The following is a 22,827-nucleotide window of genomic DNA, read 5'->3' on the forward strand; positions in this document are numbered from 1 at the left end:
GGTCTTGCTTTAACTAAAATGGGTTTAGCTGTTTTACAATTTGAGGTTCAATGCACACCTCTGTTTGAGAGGAAGAAAGGATATCTTTCCCTTCAATGGGGCTTCCCAATAACTATTAAGAGTTCACTATATGCCAGGCAATGTGTTACCTATTGTGGTTGCAAATAATTTTTTAAAATTTTCTGTCTTTGAAAAACTTCAATGGAAAAGACACACAACTACAAACAACAACGTAACATGGTAAGTGGTAAGAAAACAGCAAGTGCAGGGAAAGAAGAGAGGAACGGCCCCAGGGAGGGCGCCTACAGTGAGAGCACCAGTGGGAACCCCTTCGGGAACCTCATGCACAGTTACATGGGGTGACTGAGATTCCCATGAAGCGACCATCCACAAAGGTGCAGACAGTGTTGAGAGACAGAAACCAGTAAGGGAGGGGGAGCCCCCAGGAACCCGCACAGTGAGGAGCCTTCACCGTTACTAAACCTGAAGCAGCATGGGAAAGAATGGCTATCAGAGCCCAGGGAGGGAGCTGGGGTCACGGGGAGGCTGCCCAGCAGGAGCGGGGCCTTCGGCAGAAGGACGCAACCACAGCCAACCGGCAGTGCAACAGAAAGGGGGTCCAGGGGAGCTGGACTCCAGCGTGCTGGACTGCACTAACATTCCCACCTCATCGTGGCTCCCTCCCTGTGACAGAATGATGCGCCCCTGCCCTTTGCCAGAGGGTTCCACAGAGCCCTCCCCCAAGGCAGAGCACACTTCCTCAGCCCACAGGCATTGGCCTTGGTCATATGACCTGCGTTAGGTAGGAGAACATTAATGAATGTGATTGAAGCAAAAGCTTTAAATATTCATGCATGGCGGAGCTTGGTCACTTGGCATTCAAGTCCTCTGCCATAAGCAGTCCCTGAGACACATATGGACAGTGCTTCTTTAGCCTGGTGCCCAGAATAAGATGCACTGAGTAGACACAAACCTAACTCGAAGCCTGCACACCAGCTGAGCCAGAACAACTCAACCTCAGCTAACCCCCCAGCCCCATGGTAAGAAATAAAAGTGAAAAGCTACTAGAATGTTGCAGTTGTTAAACAGTATTGTCTTAATAAAAAAATTAACTATTCCATCCAATCTCATTCACCTCTCTCCCTCCCTCTGTTCTTCTGCTGATGCCTCCTTTTGGCCAAACCCCTGAGAGCAAAAAGCCTACTGATGTAGCCCTTAAATAAGCCCCAGGGAGGAAAAAGGAGAACTGTGTCTCAGATAAGCAGCCACTCAAGGAAGAGTGAGGATGAGATTTCAGGCAGAGGCCAGTATAACAAAGCCCTGGAAGCAGGAAAGAGCATGGCTTTGTGCTAGAACACTAAGCCTCTAAAATATCAGCAGAATGTGTGAAGTTGAGAGACAGACAAAACAGAAAGCTGGGGCTACAGAATATCCCACAATCTTTCTGATAAACCAAGGATTCCTTATCAGTGGAAAGGTTTTCCAAAGGCCCAAAGCAACGTGTTGTAACAGGCCCATACTTCCTTGCACCTCTGTACAATTAATTATGCATCATGACCTTTGAAGAGATGATACTTCATAGCACTCAGTAAAAGCAAAGAAAAAGAGTAATTCTGAACAGTATGTACCAGTTCATTCACGGAAAGACAACCAGACTTTCCCAGCACAAGGTAAGAAAGGCAAAACCCTGGCTACAACCTATCAGGGAACACACACACACACACACACACAACCTCGACTAGCACCAAGCTCCCTTAGAAACAGAAAGGAACAGAAATGTACTCACAACCTCCACCACGTGGGGGAAGCTTAACAACACCGCCCACGCCCACAACTCTGAGGAACAGGGGAGACACCACCTGCTCCCCAGTCTCTCCAAAAGCAGGACTGGAACCTGCATCTCAGTCCCAGCACCCCTTCCATCACTCGGGACCACTCCACATCAACCAAGACACAAAGCCACTTCGCCTCCACCCTTCAATCACCAAACCCTTCGAGTAAAATCACTGATTTCAGAGCTAGAAGGGACTTCAGAGACCTACAAATCCTTCATTTAGAGTAAGAAAACTAGTCCAGAGGAGCTATATGAAATTCTTATTTGTACACAATTAGTGTGGGCCTGAGTAAGTGTAAGAACAAGACAGTGAGTGTAAGAACAGGACAAGAACCAAGTTTCAAATTACTGTTTAGGGAGTAAAAATAAAGGACGGATAGTTAACATACACCAGGTTTATCCAGTGTTCTATGCTAAACTTCAGGAATTTTAACTTTAGAAAGATGTGTCCTATAACATATTCACCCAAAACACTGTGACCATTTATAAATAAGATTATAAAAATAAATTCTCCCGATGTGAAAATAAGAAATGTCTCAACATCCAAAAGAAAGAGTATTTTTGGTTCTGGTCAAAAGCAACTTCTCAAGGTCCCATCCTTGACCCCATGACCCTCTAGATCAATGAATCTCACTCAGTCGGAACTGTCTGCATAAAATACACAGCAGGTGCTTGTGAAAAATGCAGAGTCCAAGGGCAAACTCTAGACCTACTTGATGTCTAGGAGTTCCCCAAACGGCTCTCACACGCCCTGAAGTTCAAGGGCCACTGCTGCGGACAGGCATCGTACTCTCAGTGACTCGCTCCTATAACCATTAAGGGCTTCCCAGGGCTTGGTCTAGATTACCTTGCCGTCCTTCGTCGTTCGTGAAGAGGCCTGGGTCACTGCTGCTGCACACACTGCTGGTCTCACTGAAAGGACAGAGAGCAAAACAAGGGCAACACGTCAGCTGCAGTCAAACATAAAGCACCGCCCACTCTTCTTCCGGTTTCCAAATCCAAAGTTTCCCTGGTTCCATTAGCCAATCCAAAACACAAAGTTCATGGTTAGGTCACAGGGGGAAGTTTATTAAGAGGAGAGAGACTTCCGCCAAGATGGAGGCATAGGTGGAAACACTGTGCCTTCTCCCACAACCAAGTTTGGATACAACAAAAGTTTTGGAGAACCAAGACACACCCAGAGACCAGAAAACCGAATTATACGGAAGTCCGACAGCTACGAACCGTTCAACGGGGACGGTAAGAGAGGCAGAGCCAGCAGCGGAGCAGGGTTGGGAAGGACAGACCTAGGAGCGCAGGCAGCCCGGACCTAGTCGGGGTGCGGGGCAGACTGACCAAGGTCGCACATTCGCGCGCAGTGAGACGGACCACGCAGGCCCCAGGGGGCGAACCCAGTGGTGGAGGGCTGACAGCGGTGGCACACTCGCGTGCAGTGGAGTGGGGCGCGTGGCCCTGGTGACGGTGGTGGCTGCGGTGCTGGTGGGGGTCGCGGCTGAGGGCACTGGAGGGAAGCCATTGCCCCTCTTTGACCCCGCCCCCACATACAACGTCACAACCCAGCGACTGAGTTGCCCTTCGGCACCGGTGAGGGCCGGGGTGGCAGGCGGCAGACGGGCTGCCAGAGTCCCTCTTTGACCCCGCCCCCACATACAGCTCACAACCCAGCGACTTAGTTGCCCTGCAATACCAGTGAGAGCCATTGTCCCTCTTTGACCCCACCCCCACATACAGCGTCACAACCCAGCAACTTAGTTGCCCTGTCCTAGTGAACACTTTAGGGCTCTGATCCTGCTATGGAACAGGCACGAACAACCCAAAAGATGGCGCAAGAAGAACTCAAAGTCCCAGAGCCAATAACTCTAAGCGACCGAGAAATTGCCAGCCTCTCAGAAGCACAATTCAAGACACTATTTATCAGGATGCTCACAGAACTGGTAGATTATAGTCACAAATTAGAGGAACATAGTCACAAATTAGAGGAACATATGAAGGCTAAACTAATTGAAATGAAGGGAGATGCACAGGAAACCAATAGTGATGGAAAGGAAACTGGGACTCAAATCAATGGAATGGACCAGGAGGAAGAACAAAACATCCCACCAGAAAGGAATGAAGAAACGAGAATTCAAAAAATTGAGGAGAGGCTTAGGAACCTCCAGGACATCTTTAAACGTTCCAACATCCGGATTATAGGGGTACCAGAAGGGGGAAAGAAACAGCCACGAGTGGAAAACGTATTTGAACAAATAATAAAGGAGAACTTCCCCAGTCTGGCAAAGGAAATAGACTTCCAGGAAATCCAGGAAGCTCAGAGAGTCCCAAAGAAGTTGGACCCAAGAAGGAACACACCAAGGCACATCATAATTACATTAGCCAAGACCAAAATGAAGGAGAGAATCCTAGAAGCAGCAAGGGATAAGGGGACAGTCACCTACAAAGGAGTACCCATCAGACTGTCAGCGGATTTCTCAAAAGAGACCTTACAGGCAAGAAGGGGCTGGAAAGAAGTATTCCAAGTCATGAAATCCAAAGACCTACAGCCAAGATTGCTTTATCCAGCAAAACTTTCATTTAGAATGGAAGGACAGATAAAGTGCTTCTCAGATAAGGTCAAGTTCAAGGAGTTCATCACCACCAAGCCCTTATTATATGAAATGCTAAAGGGACTTATATAAGAAAGAGATGATGAAAAATATCAACAGTGGAAGGACAGCAAACACACAGTTATCAACAACCACACCTAAAACAAAAGCAAACCAAGAGGACAGCTAGATCAGGAGTGGAACCATAGAAATGAAGAACACATGGAGGGTTAGAAACAGGGGGGTGGGAGGGGGAGAAGGGGGGAGAAGGCACAGAAAATAGCATAGATGGTAGGTAGAAAATAGATAGGGGGGAGGGCGAGAATAGCAGGGGAAATATAGAATCTAAAGAAGTTGAGACACGTGGATATAAACTAAGGGGGGAGAAGGGTGGGGGAGGGAGTGTGCGGGTGGAGGGGAATGAAGGGGGGAATAGAACAACTGTAATGGTATAATCAATAAAATATATTTTTTTAAAAAAAGAAGAGAATTCTAAAACTTTTATTTATATTTCAAAGTACTTATAAAAATATTTAAAGTCACTTTGTTAGTTTAGCCTTAGAAAGTTATTTATTAAGGGTCATAATCTCAACATTTCTTGTTATATTAAATGACGTAAATTTACAAATTTACCAACTAATTCTATTTTTAAATTTCATCAAATACCAGTTTTTAATAACACTATCCAACTTTATGACATGTAGCATCTCTCAAGTTTCTTCTCCTGTTTACAACGCAGCAAACAAAAATCCATGGGCAGGGAGAAAAATCCTGATGACAAAGTTGTATTTTCTAAATTTAATGTCTTCCTTCATATCAAGCATATACCACAAAGCTTACTTGCAAAAAGATATAAAAATATAAAAACGAGCTCCACTTGAACTCACTGCAACAAAACTTCTGCCCCATGGATTTCCACCCGATAAGTTTCATTTTCCAAGCTATTCCGATTGAATCTGCCCCTTCTCAGGCTGCTTTTCTTTCACATAATCATCAAGTTGGAGTTATCTGGTTCAAGAAAAATGTCTCTATTCTTTTTAATATTAGCTGTTTCCTTGACCAGGAACGTTTCCTTTGCAGCTATTTCGTTTTTTTCACTTGTTCTAGAAGATGGAAGAATCCAAATCACTGAAGAAGCATCCTCACCATGCTGCATAAGGCTTGGCAAAATCCCAACCTACGTTTCTGATTCAAAAATCTGAAAACATTTTGTATTTTGCAGTATTTCCAAATATCTTGCCAATACTAAATCCTAAAAAAGCTGGCTAAATTAAGTAGCCATACTCTCCTCACTTCAGCTTGTCTCTGAATAACAGATACAAAAGATCCGGTGCAGCAAGAGCCAATAAAACATATCCAGTCTCTTTCAACGTTCTTTCATTTTATTTTCTTCTGTGCTTGTAAGTGGGAACATTCTCAGGCATCGTTATAAGAAATCCTACAAAACGACACCACTGGATCCTGAGGATTGAATCTTCAAAGCTTGCGCTTACATCCAGGAGACACCCTCACAGACTACTCACTGAAGTGTTCCTACTTCTGGGTTCAAAGACCCGTGCCCACTGACCTCCACGGTCCTGGCTCCGTGCGCTCGCTGACTTCATAAGCACACTGCTGCTCTAACTCCAGTGAGTCTTCACCACCCACTCTCATCTCTCCTCAAATGTAGAGCAAAATTTCACATTTTCAACTCATCTTGTTTTGAAGGAGGCCTTAAAAAGCACACGAGGCCATGGGACAGATATTCTACTCCATGACCGTACTACATTCTTTATTGGCCAGCGGTCTCACTAACTGATTTAGGGGTTAGCAAACGACAGCCAGTTACGTATTTTTGTATGGCCTGTGAGCTAAGAAGGGTTTCCAGTTTCAAATCCCAGGGATGGGGAGGGGAGAATCAAAAGAAAAATATTTTGTGGCATGAGGAAGTGATGAGAAATCCAAATTTTAGTGTCCACACATAAAGTTTTATTGGAATAGAGCCACGTTCGTCCATTTATACACCCTCCATATCTTCTTTCACACAACAAACACAAAGTTGAGTAGCTGCAAAAGAGAACATCTGGCCCACAAAGCCCTAAAATAGTTACTCTCTGGCTCTTTACAGAGGACGTTTGCTGATCCCTGCTCTGCATGTGCTACAAGTCCTATCCTGCGATGTCTGTGGTCCCCTCTGTTTGAATTATTTCCAGAGAAAAATTAAAACTGTTGCTTTATTGCAAAGTCTTGTTGATTCTCTTCCCCGTTTATTCCCAGTCACTGGTAAGCATTAAGGGATACAGTGCTAACTTATCTTTTTTGCATGGATTCCACTCTTTCCTCCTATTCTAAACAAAAGGCGCAAGCTCAAAGAAATCTGCTGAATCAAGAAAGGGGTTGGTAACCTAAACCCTTCCTGTCGCTCTACGTTTTCTAGTTCTGTCAACCGCATTTAAGGAGATCCCATGTTCTGGAAAGAGCTTGTTGGACTACTCTCTTCTATAAATTTCTACATAACGTTAGAGTAACGGTAATGATGTCACACAACCATCACCAGGGTTTTAAGATTGTGATCATGAGAGACGTATTTTCTTCATCGAGAAAATGACTTATGTCTTACAGAACACCTAGTTAGAAGTATCATCATTCTTACCTGTATCTGGAAATGACTATTTCATCTGAGAGCACCTGTTGTTGACTCTATCCTTCAGAACAAATTGCATTGTAGAAATCTAATGATATGTAAGAAATTGTCAGCATAATTTACCGAAAAGGAAAGGAACAGAGACTCATGGCATGGTTGCACAAAAACACTGGGATGAGACAGCATACAAAATGTGGTGCTAGCTATAAAGTAGAACCAAATATTTACAGGCCAAAGTTGTCTAGTCCTGTGGCCTTCCTTCATTTCTGGCTCAGAAATTACAACTTTCAAATAACGTCATCTCCAGAGCAGACATACAGATGAACAATAAACATGAAAAGATGCTCGACATCACTAGTCATCAGAGAAATGTTAAAACCACAATGAAGTAGCACCTCACACCTGTCAGAATGGCTATCATCAATAAGCCAACAAAAAAGTGTTGGCGAGGATGCAGAGCAAAGAGAACTCTCATGCACTGTGGTCCGCTGAAGACCAGTCAGGAAGAGAGAAGTCAGCCTTTATTATTAACTCAGCCTTTATCCTAAGATTATTAGTCTATCTCAGGATAAACTAACAAGACAGGGCCCACCAAACTAGTAGGTAATGAAATCCCATCTTTTCCTAAAATGGCAGCAACGCCTAGCGGCATTGACGCCTCCTGTTTTTGCCTGGGAGCTGTCCTGTACTGATTGTTTTTACTTGCTTGTAATCTATAAATAGTTTGCATACAACACTCTTCCTAGAGTATGTCTACACTATTTTGGAACAGAAGAGTATTAAACATACAAGCAATTTATACATCACTCAAAAAAAAAATTTTCAATCCCCAACGGAACCAATAAAAAGTCTAACAGAAAAAGGAATAGGGATTCCTCCCACTATTTCCCCTAAACTTCCCCTCATTCACTTAGTATTTATTATTTACCATATACCAGACACTGCTATAACCAGCACTAAAACTTAAAGAAACATGATGATCATAATTTAAATGCATGCATTTTATTAAAAACTTAGTCTAGACTATGGGAGAAGTGTGTGAAAAGGTACAGAGAACAATGCCTTCCAATGAAGAACACACTGCAAATTAGGGGAGATGCTGCCTTGGATTTAACCTTACGGTGCTGAGGAAACCACCCCATTTTAGAAGCCAGAAAATGTCTCAACAATATACTTACGTGAGTAAAAACAGCACTAATACATCACACTTCTCTATAATGGTTTTCACTAAAAAGTGTTCCCACACTTAATTCAGTAGCATAGGCTTCATTTTAAATACACAAACAAAACTAAAGCTCAGATTTCAGATGGCCAATGGTGTCACCCAGTCATTATACGGAATGCTGTTAGAAAAGCAGCTGAACCACACCCAACTGCAATGACGTGAGCGTAAAGAAAGTCAACCTAACCAGCACTTCTGGCGGCTTTCCTCTCCCTACATGTTCTTATGGAAACTTTCAAGCACAAAAAAAAGTTGGAAGAAGTTATCTACCACTCACACCCCATCACCTAGACATTGCAACTAACATTTTGCTTTTTTGTTTCTTTTATCATGCATCTTTCCATCTAACCTTCCCACCTGGGTATCTTTATAATTTAAGGCTTCTTGGTACACCTGCTGACTGCACGTGACATCCACTTTCAAAGTAGACTATCATAGGAATCAAGCCTAATAAAACACTATTGATATCTCTTGTCCACTTAATTAATTCCAGGGCAAACCAAACATTCTAAACTTCGGCACCAACATTATAATGCTTTCATGTGAACTGCTTTTATTTCCAACTTCTGAGCAATTAACAGGTATTGTTTTCAAACTGGCAAAAACTCTTAAGTTTTTAAACTACAGTATTTTTTTTCTATAGAAGGTCAACAATTTGGTCTTACAAAGTTCTGTAATTTGAAACCCATGCTTGTTGGAAAAGGCAGGGTCAATGAAGTAAAAACGCCAGTCTCAGTAGCAGAAACAGCTAGAGCAGCAGCGATCTCAGCTGGAGGCAGCTTTGACCATCACAAACCCCGGGGTCATCTGGCAATGTCTGGAACGGCTTTTGTCAGGACTGGGGTGGGGGGGCACATTGGTGTGCTACAGGCATCTCCTGAGTAGAGGCCCCTGACCCTGCCTAAACACCCTGCGAGGCACACAACAGCCCTCACCATGGAGAACTACCCACCCGGAGCTTAAGCAGTGCCACAACCCTCATCTAGAGCAGTGAACAAAGCGGAGGGATGGAGGGGTGTCACCTCAAGGGAAACCACACAGAGAGGAGCCCTGCACTTTGCTGGAGGGAGCCAGCCTCAGGGGCAGAGGCGTCACTCCCTTGTTGGGGTTGGGCCAGGGCCTCAGACCCTCTCAGGTCTCCAGATCCCAGGAACCATGAGATGGCAGCTGGCTCTTCGGGCAAACTAGTAGAACTGAAATTACTCAAGAGTTGTACAGGCCCCCCTTCTCTGCCTAGCCCAGGCAGAAAACAAACCCTACAGCTACAGTAGAGAGACCCTCCTACAGCCATGAAGAGGGAGATCCAGGCTGGAAAGGAAGCACCTTGCTCATTTCAACGTCCCCAGTGCCTAGCACAGACCTGGCCCATAACAAGCATCCAGTAAATATTATGGAATGGAATGAACCCACTCAAATCAGCCCTGTTGCTGCCCCTTGCTTTGCCTTTGCAGTACGTCACTTTACCTCTCCAACACTACTTCCCTGCATATCAAACGAGGATGGACTGTTCGGAGGATGTGATAATACGAGGCAAGTGAACCCACTTTGTGAAGGAACACTGGAGCATTATACAAAGGCAAAGGGCGGAAAGATTAGAAAGCTACTTCTAGAGTACCGATTCTTGTATGTGCCCAAATATTTTTATTTTAGAAGCTAGTAATAGTAATTTCCTCACTGGCATTCTTAAAACAGTGATCTAAATTCTATGGGGACTCTCAATAATACCTCAATAAAAAAATTCTATGGGTCTTGAATCTATTTTCATTTTAAATGGTAAAATAAAATGTAGCCTATGAAAGCTAGTACTTTTTAAAAATTATTCTTTACTGATTATGCTATTACAAGGTGTCCTGATTTTTCCCCTTAATATTCCCTCCACCCAGTACCCCCCACTCCCTCAGGCAACGGCCCATTGTTCATATTCATGGGTCATGCATATAAGTTCTTTGGCTACTCCATTTCCTATGCTGAACTTCACATCCCCATGGCTATTCTGTAACTACCTATTTGTACTTCTTAATCTCCTCACCAATCACCCATTCCCCTACACCCCCCTCCTATCTGGCAACCATGAAAACACTCTCATATCCATGATTCTATCTTTGTTCTGTTTGCTTAGTTTGTTTTTTAGATTCAGTTGTTGATAGAGTTGTATTTTTGCCATTTATTGCTCATAGTTTTGATCTTCTTTTTCTTAAGTCCCTTTAACAATTCCTATAATAATGGTCTGATGATGAATTCCTTTAGTTTCCTCTTGTCTGGAAAGCTATTTATCTGCCCTTCCATTCTAAATGATAGCTTTGCTGGGTAGAGCAATCTTGGCTGTAGGTCCCTGTTCTTCATGGCTTTGAATGTTTCTTGCCAATCCCTTCTAGCCTGCAAAGTTTCTTTTGAGAAATCAGCTGGCCATCTTACGGGAGCTCCCTTTGTAGGTAACTCTCTGCTTTTCTCTAGCTGCTTTTAAGATTCTCTCTTTATCTTCAACCATTGGCATTTTAATTATGATGTGTCTTGGACTGGGCCTCTTTGCATCCATCTGGGTTTGGGACTCCCTCTGCTTCCTGGACTTGCATGTCTAGCTCATTCACCAAATTAGGGAAGCTTTCTGTCATTCTTTTTTCAAATAGATTCCCAATTTCTTGCTCTTTCTCTTCTCCTTCTCGCACCCCTACGATGCAAATATTGGACCTCTTGAAGTTATCCCAGATGCTGCTTATACTATCCTCATTTTTGTGGATTTTTTCTTCTTATTGTTCTGATAGGTTGTTTTTTGCTTCTTTATGTTCCACCTAATTGATTTGATTTTCAGCTTTATGCACTCTACTGCTGTTTCCCTGTAAACTGTTCTTTATAACAACTAGTGTACCCTTCTATTCTGACTGGATCTTTTTTATGCTGTTGAGGTCCTCAGTAATTTCCTTGAGTGTTTTGAATTCTGCATTTGATGGATTGCTTATCTCCATTTCATTTAGCTTTTTTCAGTAGTTTTGATTTGTTCTTTCACTTGGGACATGCTTCTTCGTCTCCTCGTTTGGGCAGCCTCTCTGCGATAGTTATGTATTAGGTACAGCTGCTTTTTGATAGCATGGCCTAATGTAGTAGGTGTCCTATAAGGTCCAGTGGCACAGCCTCTCCTATCTACCACCCAAGCTGTGTACCCTTTGTGTAGGCCGAGTATACCCACCTTTTGTAGTTGAGCCTTGGTTGCTGTTGGCAGATCAATGGGAGGGATTTACTCAAGCCAGTCAGTTGCAAGGACTGGCTGTGACCATTGACCACCAATCTCTGCCCTCCGTGGAGGATCGGCTGTGCAGGGGCAGGGTGGTGGTGCTCCGATGTGGTCTGTAGTTCTCCACTGTGTGCATTGGTCCTGGGGTTTTCCAAGTGGCACAGGTCAAGGGCAGCCCTCACCTGTGTTCTGCCTGGGGCCTCCCTACAGGAGCTATAAAGCAATCTGAGATGGCTGCTACTTGTGCTGGGCTTGGAGATTCCCAGGGGAAGCCAAGCTGTTCATCTACGCGGGCTGCTGCTAGTACCACGTGCAGGGCTCACTGAGGCCAGCTTTGCTTGTGTGAGAGGATTTAGGAGGTTGGAAAGCAGGAGCCAAGACCGACCGACCATTCACATGGAAAAGTAGCTTGGGTGAGCCCGTAAGTTGGGTGGGGCAGAGTCTCTGGAGATCTCCAAGGCAGATCAAACAGCGTTAGCCAGGTTGATGGAACCTCAGATGTGGAACCAGCTTGCCAGCTCCGTCTAGATGGATGTGGTTTCTTTAATTCCATAGTTGTCAGACTTCCCATCAACTCGATTGCTGGTGGTTCTGAGTGATGGCTGTCCTATATTTTAGTTGTAATTATGATGTGGTTGTGCAAAGAGGCAAGCCATGTCTGCCAATGCCACCATCTTAAGTGAAAGTTGAAATCTAGTATTTTTCCTGTGCTGGATTTCATCCAAGAAGGAAAGAGACACTACCCTCAACAATATCTAAACCACAAATGTCTCAAAAAAAGACTTGGTATCTGAATTGAGCTTACGAGGGAAATTGTTAACATAGAAGGCTACTATTAATTACTGATACCAGTAAAGCCACGTATTGAGTTCTACTACAGGCCAGGCCAAGTACTAAGTGCCTTATATTCATTATTACATCTGTTCTACCCAAAACCTCCGAGGTAACTATGTCAGCCTCCTGTTACAGATAAAAGAATGAAGCTTACAGAGGCGAGCACTTGCCCACCACTGCACAGGGAATAAGCATCAGCCCTGAATGGCCACTAAAACACGGCTGGTGCACAGAGAAACTCACCTCACTCACTGAAGTCAATCCTCTGAGTTTCTTTTGACTTGCAGCACTTCTCATTCTTCTGAAAGTGCAGAGTGATTAACTGGACTAAGTAAAACGCTCCCTTGCCTTTTGCTACTTAACACATTCAGACACAGATGGAGTCCTAACTGAGCTCTGACTACTGCTTATCAGCCAAAAAATGCATCACATGTGCTGAACACCAAGAAAACTCACTCTGTACTTGAAAAAAGCTCTCACCCTTCATTCCCTATCTTGAGTTTACAAAATAAACATTTATCTTCTGTGTACTTACTTAAAACACAATAAAATACACTCTTAGGGATATATATCTGTTTGCCCTTATAGTTCCTGAATGCACGTCCTCTGAAATTAAAGTAAAAACCTTCTCCTAATAAGTTCTGGGGAAATGCTAGTCTGAACTATTCCTGATTTAGCCTCACACTAAGTTAGGGAAAAAAATCAGATGACCAGTGGCCATCTCTGGTAACCAAACTCCCGGCAACTTGCTTCCTGGTATTTCACACCGTGGTTGGTCTGTGTAACCGATAGCACAGGCAGAAGTAATGGTATATCACTTCTGAGAATAGGCTTAAGACAATGGTGGCTTCCATCTGGGCACTCTGGAGATTCTGTCTCTCCCTCTCTCTTTCCACTAAGAGCCCTACAGAGAAGCCCATGTGGAAAGAACCTCTTAGTCAACAGCCTGAAAGGAAGTAAGATCTGCCAACAACCCTGTGAGTGAACTTGGAAGTGGATCCTTCAGTCCTAGTCAGGTCTTGAGACACATTCGGCCTCAGCCAACAATTTGACTGCAACAGTATGCGATTCTGAGCCAGAACCAGCCCACTACACTGCTCCCTGATTTCTGACTTCAGGAACTATAAGAATATACATGTTTGTTGCTATGCTTTAGGGCAATTTTTTCCGCAGCAATAACATAGCATCTTTATAAGTTCTTTTTTTGAAAATAATTCCCTACCTTCCAGCCTCAATGAGAAGCTTCTAGTGTTGATAAGACAAATCTCTCTAAATTCCCACAGTTGAAAAACAAAGCTCATCCTCCCACCTGAGAATCTGCTAGTTCTTTCATATTCCTAACTACAGAAGACCATAAATTTAGAACTGAATGAGAATAATTTTTGCCTGTCTCAATTACAACAAGGAGGTACAGAATGTTTATCACTTATAATCAAAAGTTGATACTAATAAGCTACCACCTGGATTCCTCGTTCATTTAAGACTGATCAAGTACCTTGAGTAAGAGGTATTTCTTACATCCGATTTTAAAACAAATAAGCAGGTCAGAATGGCTATCATTGGTAAACCAACAAACAAGTGCTGGTGAGACTGTGGAGAAAGGGGAACTACTTTGCACTGTTGGTGAGAACGCAAACTGCATGCAGCCAATGTGGAAAACTATGGAATCTCCTCAAAAAAACTAAAAATGGATCTGTCTTTTGACCTAGCTATCCCACTTTGGGGAATATATACAAAGGACCCCCAAAACACTAATTTGGAAGAACATAAGCACCCCTATGTTCATTGCAGTGTTACTCACAATCACCAAGATATGGAAGCAGTCCAAGTGTCCATCAGTAGATGAGTAAATAAAACAACTATGAGACATTTACCCAATAGAAAACTATTTGGCCATAAAAATAAAGAAAATTGTACCTTTTGTGACAGTATAGATGGACCTAGAGAACATTATGCTAAGTGAAATAAGCCAGAGAAAGACAAATACCATATGATTCACTCCCATGTGAAATCCAATGAACAAGCTGAACTAACAAGGAAAATGGGGACAAACTCATAGATGCAGAGCAGATGTCAGTTGGGGGAGGTTAGGGGGTAGACAGATTGAGGAAAAAGGAAAAAGGACTCCTAGACAGGGACAGCAGTATGGTGACTGCTGGGGGAGGGGAGATTTAAATCCCCTAATAAGGGGATTAAATGGTAATAGAAAAAAATACAAGAAAGATTAAATCAATTAAAAAAAGAAATAAGTACCAGACCATCGCAGTTGATTCCCAGTCAGGGCACATGCCTGGGTTGCAGGCCAGTTCCCTGCAGGCCAATTCCCAGCAGGGGACACATGAAAGGCAACCATACATTGATGTTTCTCTCCCTCCCTTCCCCTCTAAAGACAAATAAATAAAATATTTTTTAAAAAAGTAGACAAGTTTTACCACTTACAACATGCTATAAAATAAGCTTTCACTTTAATTTCTTCATTAAATAAAATGATATATTTAATAAAAATCTTAAACTGTCTTAGGCTTCAGTGAAACAGAAAGAAGAAACATCACTCCTACATCCACTGTCCGAAGACTTCTCTGCTCAATTTTTCCCATCCTTTTCCTGGGTTGGGGTGGTGCATTTGTAACCATGCATAACCAAACCTCTGAAACTGAAAGTAAACATGACTGAGTTTTTCAGAGAAAATCTCACATCAATTGTAAAATTATTCCCATAATAAATTATGAGACTGCATAATGAAGGAGTTTGTTTTTTCAGTTTCATTCAGATGGAAAAATATTGCCAGGATATATGTGACACAGGTTTATTTTTCATTAGTCGTCCCTTTTCATCTTCACACTTAATTGTTTTTAAGGGGTACTTTTTTCCTTTTAGTTCTGCTTTTTAAATCACAATGCTTTGGGTTCTTCCTTGGGAATGTTCACACACTCACAGACCAGGCCTCTCTCTACCCTCTGCCCCGCAGACCTACCGCCTTCTCTCTCATTTTTGGCTCCTCTCTGCGTTTTGGCAGGGCTTCTGACGTTTTCCATATCATCAACTCACTGTTCAGCAGGATGAACGGTCCTTCATTTTAACATTTTAAATTACACTTCAAATTTCCTACAATTTTTCCTCCCATACATTTGGGTTTTCAAATAGCCACCTTCCTGTCCTTACGATTACTGCTCCTGTTCCAGAGTGATTATACTCCTGAATCCTAAGGAAGATTTTGTAAAATGTTCTCCTGGTGTCCACTGGCAGTCATTTTCAAAGATGCGTTCTTCCTCTGAACTTTTAGGATGCATGTTCTTTTCTTGATTCTGTGTAAGTTGTTGAAAGACTGCTCGCTGAGAACTGGTTTCCCTAGAACCTGGTATTTGCCAGCAAAAAGAGTATGTAAACTACCTTCAACCCCATTCTGTACTCCCTTGGACATGGCAGTAACATGCTCTTCTCACATCGACAGTTGGCCGAGAGGACATGCAGACCCTCGGCCTAGCTCCCAGCATCCCCGGTAGGCTTTTGTCGAGCTGCGTTGGATTGAGACAGGATCTTCTAAACCTCACTGCCTGATTCTGCCCCCTTTTAGGAGTCTGCAATAAATGAAGACATGTAAAACAATACGATTTTCAGAATGCTCTACTATGAGTGCTTTTTCCTTTCCTATCCATGCAACTTTATTTTTAGAGACTGTATTTCCTAGGACTCAATATGCTGAGACTGCCTTCTCCTACCTTCAAACACAAATAAACACAGAGAAACAGAAAGACTCCCTTATCCAAGAGTATTCTGGGAATTGCAGCCTCCAAATAGACCCTGAAAGATAATGATTGGGCAGTAAAGGATAAAACAACATTCTGGCTCAAACTGCAGCTGCTCTCAATTTTCTGATAGAAGTGCCCCTCGCATTTCTGAACCGAGGGCCGACTACAGAGAAAGATGCCGGGCCTCGGCGTCCACCTGCAGGGCAGGCTCAGCACTGCTGAGGGGGCTTCCACCTGCACTCTCAGTGCAGTTCTACCCGCCTTGGACTTCGGGGAGATCTTGGCAACAGGCCAACTGTAAGTCCTAGTTTCTGGTAACATGAGAATGCAGTATTTTATGCCTTTGTAAGTACTTTAGTGAGCAATGGAGGCTGCTTATCAGGTGCTTGATTAAGAAATGAAGTTCAATGGGAGGGAGGTTGTAACTAAAAAGAATTACAGAAACTCAGTGTTGCAGGGACTTCAGAGGTCATTCAGTTCAAACTGTCCGACTTCACCACGACAAGGTAAGTGGTCACCAAGACCAGGCTTGAATCGCACCGGTGACCTAGACCTCATTTCCCAGTGAAACAATTCACTTCATTTTCAGAGTTCTAATTTTTTGAACGTTATATTTTACACTGAGGTAACATTTAACTCTCTGCTTACTATCTATGTGCCCTTAGTTCCCTCCACTGGAGCCACAGAGAAAATCCTAGCGTTTCTTTCAAGAGGTAGACACTTCTTCCAAGTGACAGATCCTCAAACACAATAGTATCAACTCCACCTCCCAAGTTGTCTTCTGCCGTTGTTCCTAACGATGCACTACCATAGTTTGAATAAGTCTATATAGGCACACTCTGCCACCTATTCAATACTCTCAAATGCAGGAGTATGGCTTGCAACACTGGTAAAAATACCGCTGGTGAACACCCCCATTTACAGAACAGAAAACAAAATACCCTCAACCCACCACACTATTCTTCTCCACAGCTCCAGTAAGCCCTGATTAATGACCTCCACTTGCAAAGGAGGCTACTTACCTTAACCATGAAATAATGAATGCTATTGATCCAACAAGCTACTGCTATAGAATGTTATTGATCACCCAATCTTTGGTTAAAATGGTCCTCATTTAGCAATTTCACCGTTGCCAACACCTGGAGCAAAGCCAGCTCATAATTAAAGAGTTTGGGGGAGTTAAAGTGAGAGGTGATAGACAGAGATCTCAGCTTTCTGCCATTTATTCTTGCTTCTGAGCTATTGTTTGTGTCAGAAGGGATATTGATTTTCTATAAAAATAAGAAAACAAGAGGCACCAAGGGGCCGTAGAAGGTCAGCTCGGGCTGGAGAAGGGGGGGGCGTTCAGCACTCCATCTCTGTCACTTGCCTTCCAAGAGAAAGGACTATTTTCTTTCCTGTAAAATTGGCCTCCAATACATCACCACAGGAAGGCTCTTGACTGCAACCTCAGGCCATCACCAACCAATTCACTTATGAAAGAAAGAAGCTAGACTGTATTCAAAGAGAACAAGTGAATGAAGTATTAGTAGAAAAGAGAGCAAAATTAGGCTATGAACCACCTAATTAACAACTGCTATATAAGCAATATGAATAAAGATCAGTAGAAAGTACCTTTACAAAAGAGATGTTCTTATTTAGAATGGAACGCACATATACAGAGAACTATTAAAATAATAACTGATCTTTCTGCAGGCATAAGAACACTATTACATCATAATCAATCTTAGTTCCTCAGAACTCAAGAGATTGGTTGGTGCAGAACTAAAGAACAGAAAGAGAAAAAACAAAAAGAATTAACTGGTTACACTTTAAACACTCCATGTTTAGTTAGAGTGAATTTAAGGAAATTAGAAATAAAGCTCTCTAATTGAGACATACATTTTTAAACCTAAAACACCTAATACATGCTTTTTTTTAAGAACTCACTCTATGCACTGACCAGGCTAAGCTAAATGATCCACTCATCCTACTAATGTTACAAGTTGGATCATAAACATTTGGATAACCCTCAATACCACTGATGAAAAGTAAAGTTCTACACTTTGATCTATTAATAAATTGGTACATTCAAGCAAATTTATGAAAAGAGTAACCAAGAGGATTCTTGGAAGTAGTTCTTTTAATACAGAAAAACTAAGAAAATTGTGACAGAATCAATTCACCAAGACAGTATAATATCCAAATCATATACTATTACCTACTTAAACACATTCTAATGCTACTCCTGTTTATAAGGTAATGCTTAATAATTGAGGGTAATAGCCCTGACTGGTGTGGCTCAGTGGATTGAGTGCTGGCCTGTGAATCAAAAAGTCGCTGGTTCGATTCCCAGTCAGGACACGTGCCTGGGTTGTGGGCCAGGTGCCCATTGGGGGAGTGTACGAGGCAACCACACATTGATGTTTCTTTCCCCCTCTTTCTCCGTCCTTTCCCCTCTCTCTAAAAATAAATAAATCAAATCTTTAAAAATAGTAATAATTGAGGGTAGAAGATTTTTAGGCCCACCTCACTGTTGAGAGGCTGAACATAATGCGCAGTCAAAGAATAAGTAAGAATTACCCCTCTTCCCCATAGAATAGGGATTGTGGGGGGGGAATAGAAAGTACTTCTTTTTATAACTACATATGAATCATCATAATCAAGACAAATTTAAGACTCCTAAATATTTGGATTCTAAAGAAATGAATGGATTGAGTGCTGGCCCGGAAACCAAAGGGTTCCCAGTCAGGGCACATGCCTGGGTTGCAGGCCAGGTCCCCAGTAAGAGGCACCCAACCACATACTGATGTTTCTCTCCCTCTCTATCTCCCTCCCTTCTCCTCTCTGAACATAATAAAATAAATAAAATCTTTAAAAACGAAACTCTGAAGTCATAGACCAGGGAGATAAGGGGGAAACAAGATCTTCTCAATTTGGGAAGAGTAAGGAATTCCCTAAGAATCTCTGCCTACTTCCATTTATCCAGGCTCTCAGATAACTAGAGCATTTATTATTACAACCTGACTGTAATGTGCAATAGATCAGGTAAGAAGGGATCAGGAAGACCAAAGTGCCTCACTGCTAGGTGATAGGCTCTGCATTTGGAACCATACATGGGCTGTTATCTTACAGGAAACAAGTTAACAGTCTCTCTCACATACACACTTGTGTCAGAGTTTAACAAGAAATCCTTGGGAAGAATATACACAAGCTATCTTCCCAAAACACTATCTTTAAATTAGTCACTCTCAATAGTTAAGATTACTATCTGGTATGTGTGCTCAATATTGAAACAAACTTGATTGCCTCAATTGAGAGTTTCAACATTGTGAAAGGCTACCAGCTGACTAAGTATTTCTTATTTAGTTAAAAACAGCATGATGAGGGGGGAAAATCTCTTCTTAAAACATCTTATTTTTTTTTATTTTTAGAGAAAAGGGAAAGGAGGGAAAAATGTTGGGAACCACCCTGCCTGGTTTCAAGAGTTGTAAACCCCCCATGGCTAAGGCTTAGAAAGCGACCTTTGGACCATAAGCCACTAAGGAGACAAAGCTTATCTCCCTGGCAGGAGCACCACTTCTGCTCCTTTTACTTCATCCATAACTGGCCCCAATGCTTGGTCAGTTAGCCAATGATGGGTAAGATTCTCCAAGGGGAGGAACAACTCAAGACAGGTATGATCACGAGGAGGCCCCAGGGAAGGACTGGGGGGCTATAGCCCCCCAAAAGGGCGTGATGGACCCTCACCCCTCAGCTTTGACATAGCTGGAGTCCTCATTCTGTCTGGGAGAAGTCTCCTAATCTCTTGGCTGCCTTACTTCCACTGCCTGACTTAAGCCTGAAACAATGACAGAGGGTGGTACAGCCCTATGCTGGAAAGGGTGGGTTCCCTGGGTGATCAGGCCTAAGAAAAGAATGCATAAAATCCTTTGAAACCTGCATTGATAAAAACATTCTCAATTAAATAAGGGTCTGAGCAAGAAGTGAGTTTGTTCCTCAAAGTTTTATGGCCATTTAGCTATCTGACCCTAACTCAAAATAGGCCCTCAGAGTTCTTTGTATGTTATCTATTGTTTGATCCTTACTGCCTGACAATGATTAATGAACTTTACCTGTATTCCTGGGCAAACTGAAACCCAACAAAAACCTGTTAAGGCAAGGGTCAGGGCGCTCTCCCCTAGAGAGAATAGCCGTGCCGTCCCTTTTCCTCCACAGGACTCAGTAGTCCGTCTGAATTTCTTCTATTTCAGATACAATGCCATGGACCCCACCAGCCAGGGTCCGCATCATTTCAACAATTGTGAAAGGCTACCAGATGACTAAGTATTTCTTGTTTCATTAAAAATAGCATGAGGGGAAAAAATCTCTTCTTAAAACATTTTATTTTTATTTATTTTTAGAGAGAAGGGAAAGGAGGGAGAGATGGAAAGAAATATCAACCACTTGCCTCTCACACACCCCAACTGGGGACCTGGCCCACAACCCAGGCATGTGCCCTGACCAGAAATAGAACCAGTGACCTTTCAGTTTACAGGCTGGCGCTCAATCCACTGAGCCACACCAGCCAGGGAAGGAAAAAAATCTTTATAATCCAAAATTATACATGTAAATTGGACAAATAGGCCTTGGAGTACACATTAGAGGAAAATTAAAAACCAAATTACAAGCCTACCAAGTTCTGCAGCTACATTAAAAACCACTCATGAAAGGTACAGGCACACAGACTTACAAAGCTTGTCCTGTTACTGACACAGCCTCACCTCAGAATTCCCAAGTTTTGGCTTTGTTTTTCCAGCAAACGTCAGAAGCAAAGCCCTAAGAAAGGTCATATACCCCAAGGTAGAAGCTGAGAGAAACAGAGCCAAGGAAAAAGCCAAGTCAACGGCGGGAAACACGGTGGTTACGAGTGACCTCCGGGTCCAGGTGTGATTTCCAGTTGTGTGCATCCTTGGGCAAATTATCCCACCACTGCCAACCTCCACTACCTCTTCTATAAAATAGAAATAGTAGCAAATAGTACCAACAAGACAGTGGAGGAATGAACATTACATAAGAATGTATATTCTGCACAACAGTATAGTACTTGGCATACAGTGCTCATAAATGCTAACTAATGATATCATTAATACCATTAATACAATACAATGGCTCTCAGTCAGTCACTTAACCCACCTAGGGAACACCTACGGAGGCATCTGGTTTGATACCACGAAGAAGGGGTGGGAAAAACGTAGAAATCCCAAATACCTGCAAGGCATGGAACGGTCCCTCACCACAAAGCACTGCCCGTCTAAAACACCAGCAGCATCCCCATTGGGAAACAGAAATCACACATTATTAGTATTAATAATATTAGAGTATCAAGCTGGGGAGCTTCAGTGTTCCTAGGACTATCTGAAATGTAAAAAATAAAAACCACACTGACATTACAAACATGCAACCATTACAGACAAATTTTTCTGGCTCAATGACACCGGTCATAAGACTAATAGGCTTCAGCACTGTTACTTTCAAAGCCTACCATGTATGTCTTCAGACAACCTGAATGTCCCAGCCATAAAAAATAAACTCAATACAGGCAAACTCTAAGCAGCAGAGAACAGAATTATGGCCCAAAAGTATCTAAAGCCATGATTCTTAACGGGTAAAGGCAGTTCCAAGAAATATTTACAAATTCCATGGCCCTGGCACTAGTATTTATAATACACACACACACACAAGCCTCTGCTGAAGCCCTGGTTCTCAAGAACAATACCTACGTATGAACTGTGTGGCATAAACAGCAGCAAACTTTTTAAAATAAAATTCTGGTTATGCACAAGTTTTGGAACACAAGTTTTAAACAATTTTCAGAAACAACTGTGCTTCCATTACATTATAGCATCTTTGCACTGGGAAACAAAATCGTGAATGTTCTTTTAAAACTAAATACTAGCAGATTGGTTAAAGGAGACCTACAAAGTCAGTATCACAGTGGCTGGTTTGAAAGGAAGTTCATTTCATCAAGACTGTGGATTTGTACTTTGGGTCAAATTAATCAGGAAAATCTCTGATCAAGAAGAGAAAGCTCACCATTCTGACATGTTCTCATCAGAGCCCTGTTTTTGCTCATCTGCTTCACACTCCATCCTTTCTTTCCTTCCTGTTTTGCTTAGAAAAGTCCTATTTTCTGCTGATTCACACAGTCCGTGGCCTGATGAGGTCCAGGGAGTATTCTCCTTCCAGCGTGACAGACGCTGCTTCTTGGCAGACTTGAACCTACACCCTCGCTCATAGCTCCAATCTGATACCTTGAGCTTCTGCTGAAGGCTGGCAGCCACCTCTGATGTCACTCGCTTCACCTTCCGCCGGCGCCTGAGCGGCCGACAAGGCGCATTTTCAGTAAAGGAGTCAGATTCATGCCAAGAATGTTGTTTACTCTTAACAATGGTGTTGAGACCTGGGTGCTGTTTGGCTACAACGGTGTCATCAGAGTCACTAAAATTGGTGACCGGGGCCATTTCTCGACAGTCCTTGATGGCCTCGTCCAGACTGGACTCAGAGGCCTCACTGTAGCAACAGGTGTGCTCTGCCAGGTGAGTGAAGTCGGAACGGCGCTTCCGGCCCCTCCGTTTGCGAAGCTGCCGCCTCTGCTGCCGAGGGCTCAAGGCCATCTCTTCCCACAGCTCACCAAGCTTGCTCTGCTCCGATGTCTGCTCCAAGGCTGAGGCTAAGTCGTGTACCAGCTCATCCATGAGGCCGCATCTATCAACGGGAAGTTCAAAAAAGAGAG

At 42.9% G+C, this 22,827-nt stretch overlaps 1 protein-coding gene across 5 annotated transcripts in view; it reads right to left on the bottom strand.

Moving 5' to 3' along the window:
• The window catches only part of GPATCH2L (G-patch domain containing 2 like), a 56,897-nt gene that overhangs the window by 31,827 nt on the left and 2,243 nt on the right, over positions 1 to 22,827 (bottom strand). For all 5 annotated transcript variants that reach the window (XM_037031705.1, XM_037031706.1, XM_037031703.1 and 2 more), the window contains exons 2-3: positions 22,128 to 22,799; positions 2,682 to 2,746 (exon numbers count right to left, since the gene is read on the bottom strand). In XM_037031705.1, coding sequence (XP_036887600.1) covers positions 2,682 to 2,746; positions 22,128 to 22,789 — 727 coding nt within the window. In that variant the 5' untranslated portion in view covers positions 22,790 to 22,799. The remainder of the gene's footprint in view (positions 1 to 2,681; positions 2,747 to 22,127; positions 22,800 to 22,827) is intronic.

Source organism: Sturnira hondurensis, unplaced genomic scaffold, assembly GCF_014824575.4.
Source record: "Sturnira hondurensis isolate 20B ecotype Veracruz unplaced genomic scaffold, ASM1482457v3 Scaffold0021143, whole genome shotgun sequence".
Classification (NCBI taxonomy): domain Eukaryota; kingdom Metazoa; phylum Chordata; class Mammalia; order Chiroptera; family Phyllostomidae; genus Sturnira; species Sturnira hondurensis.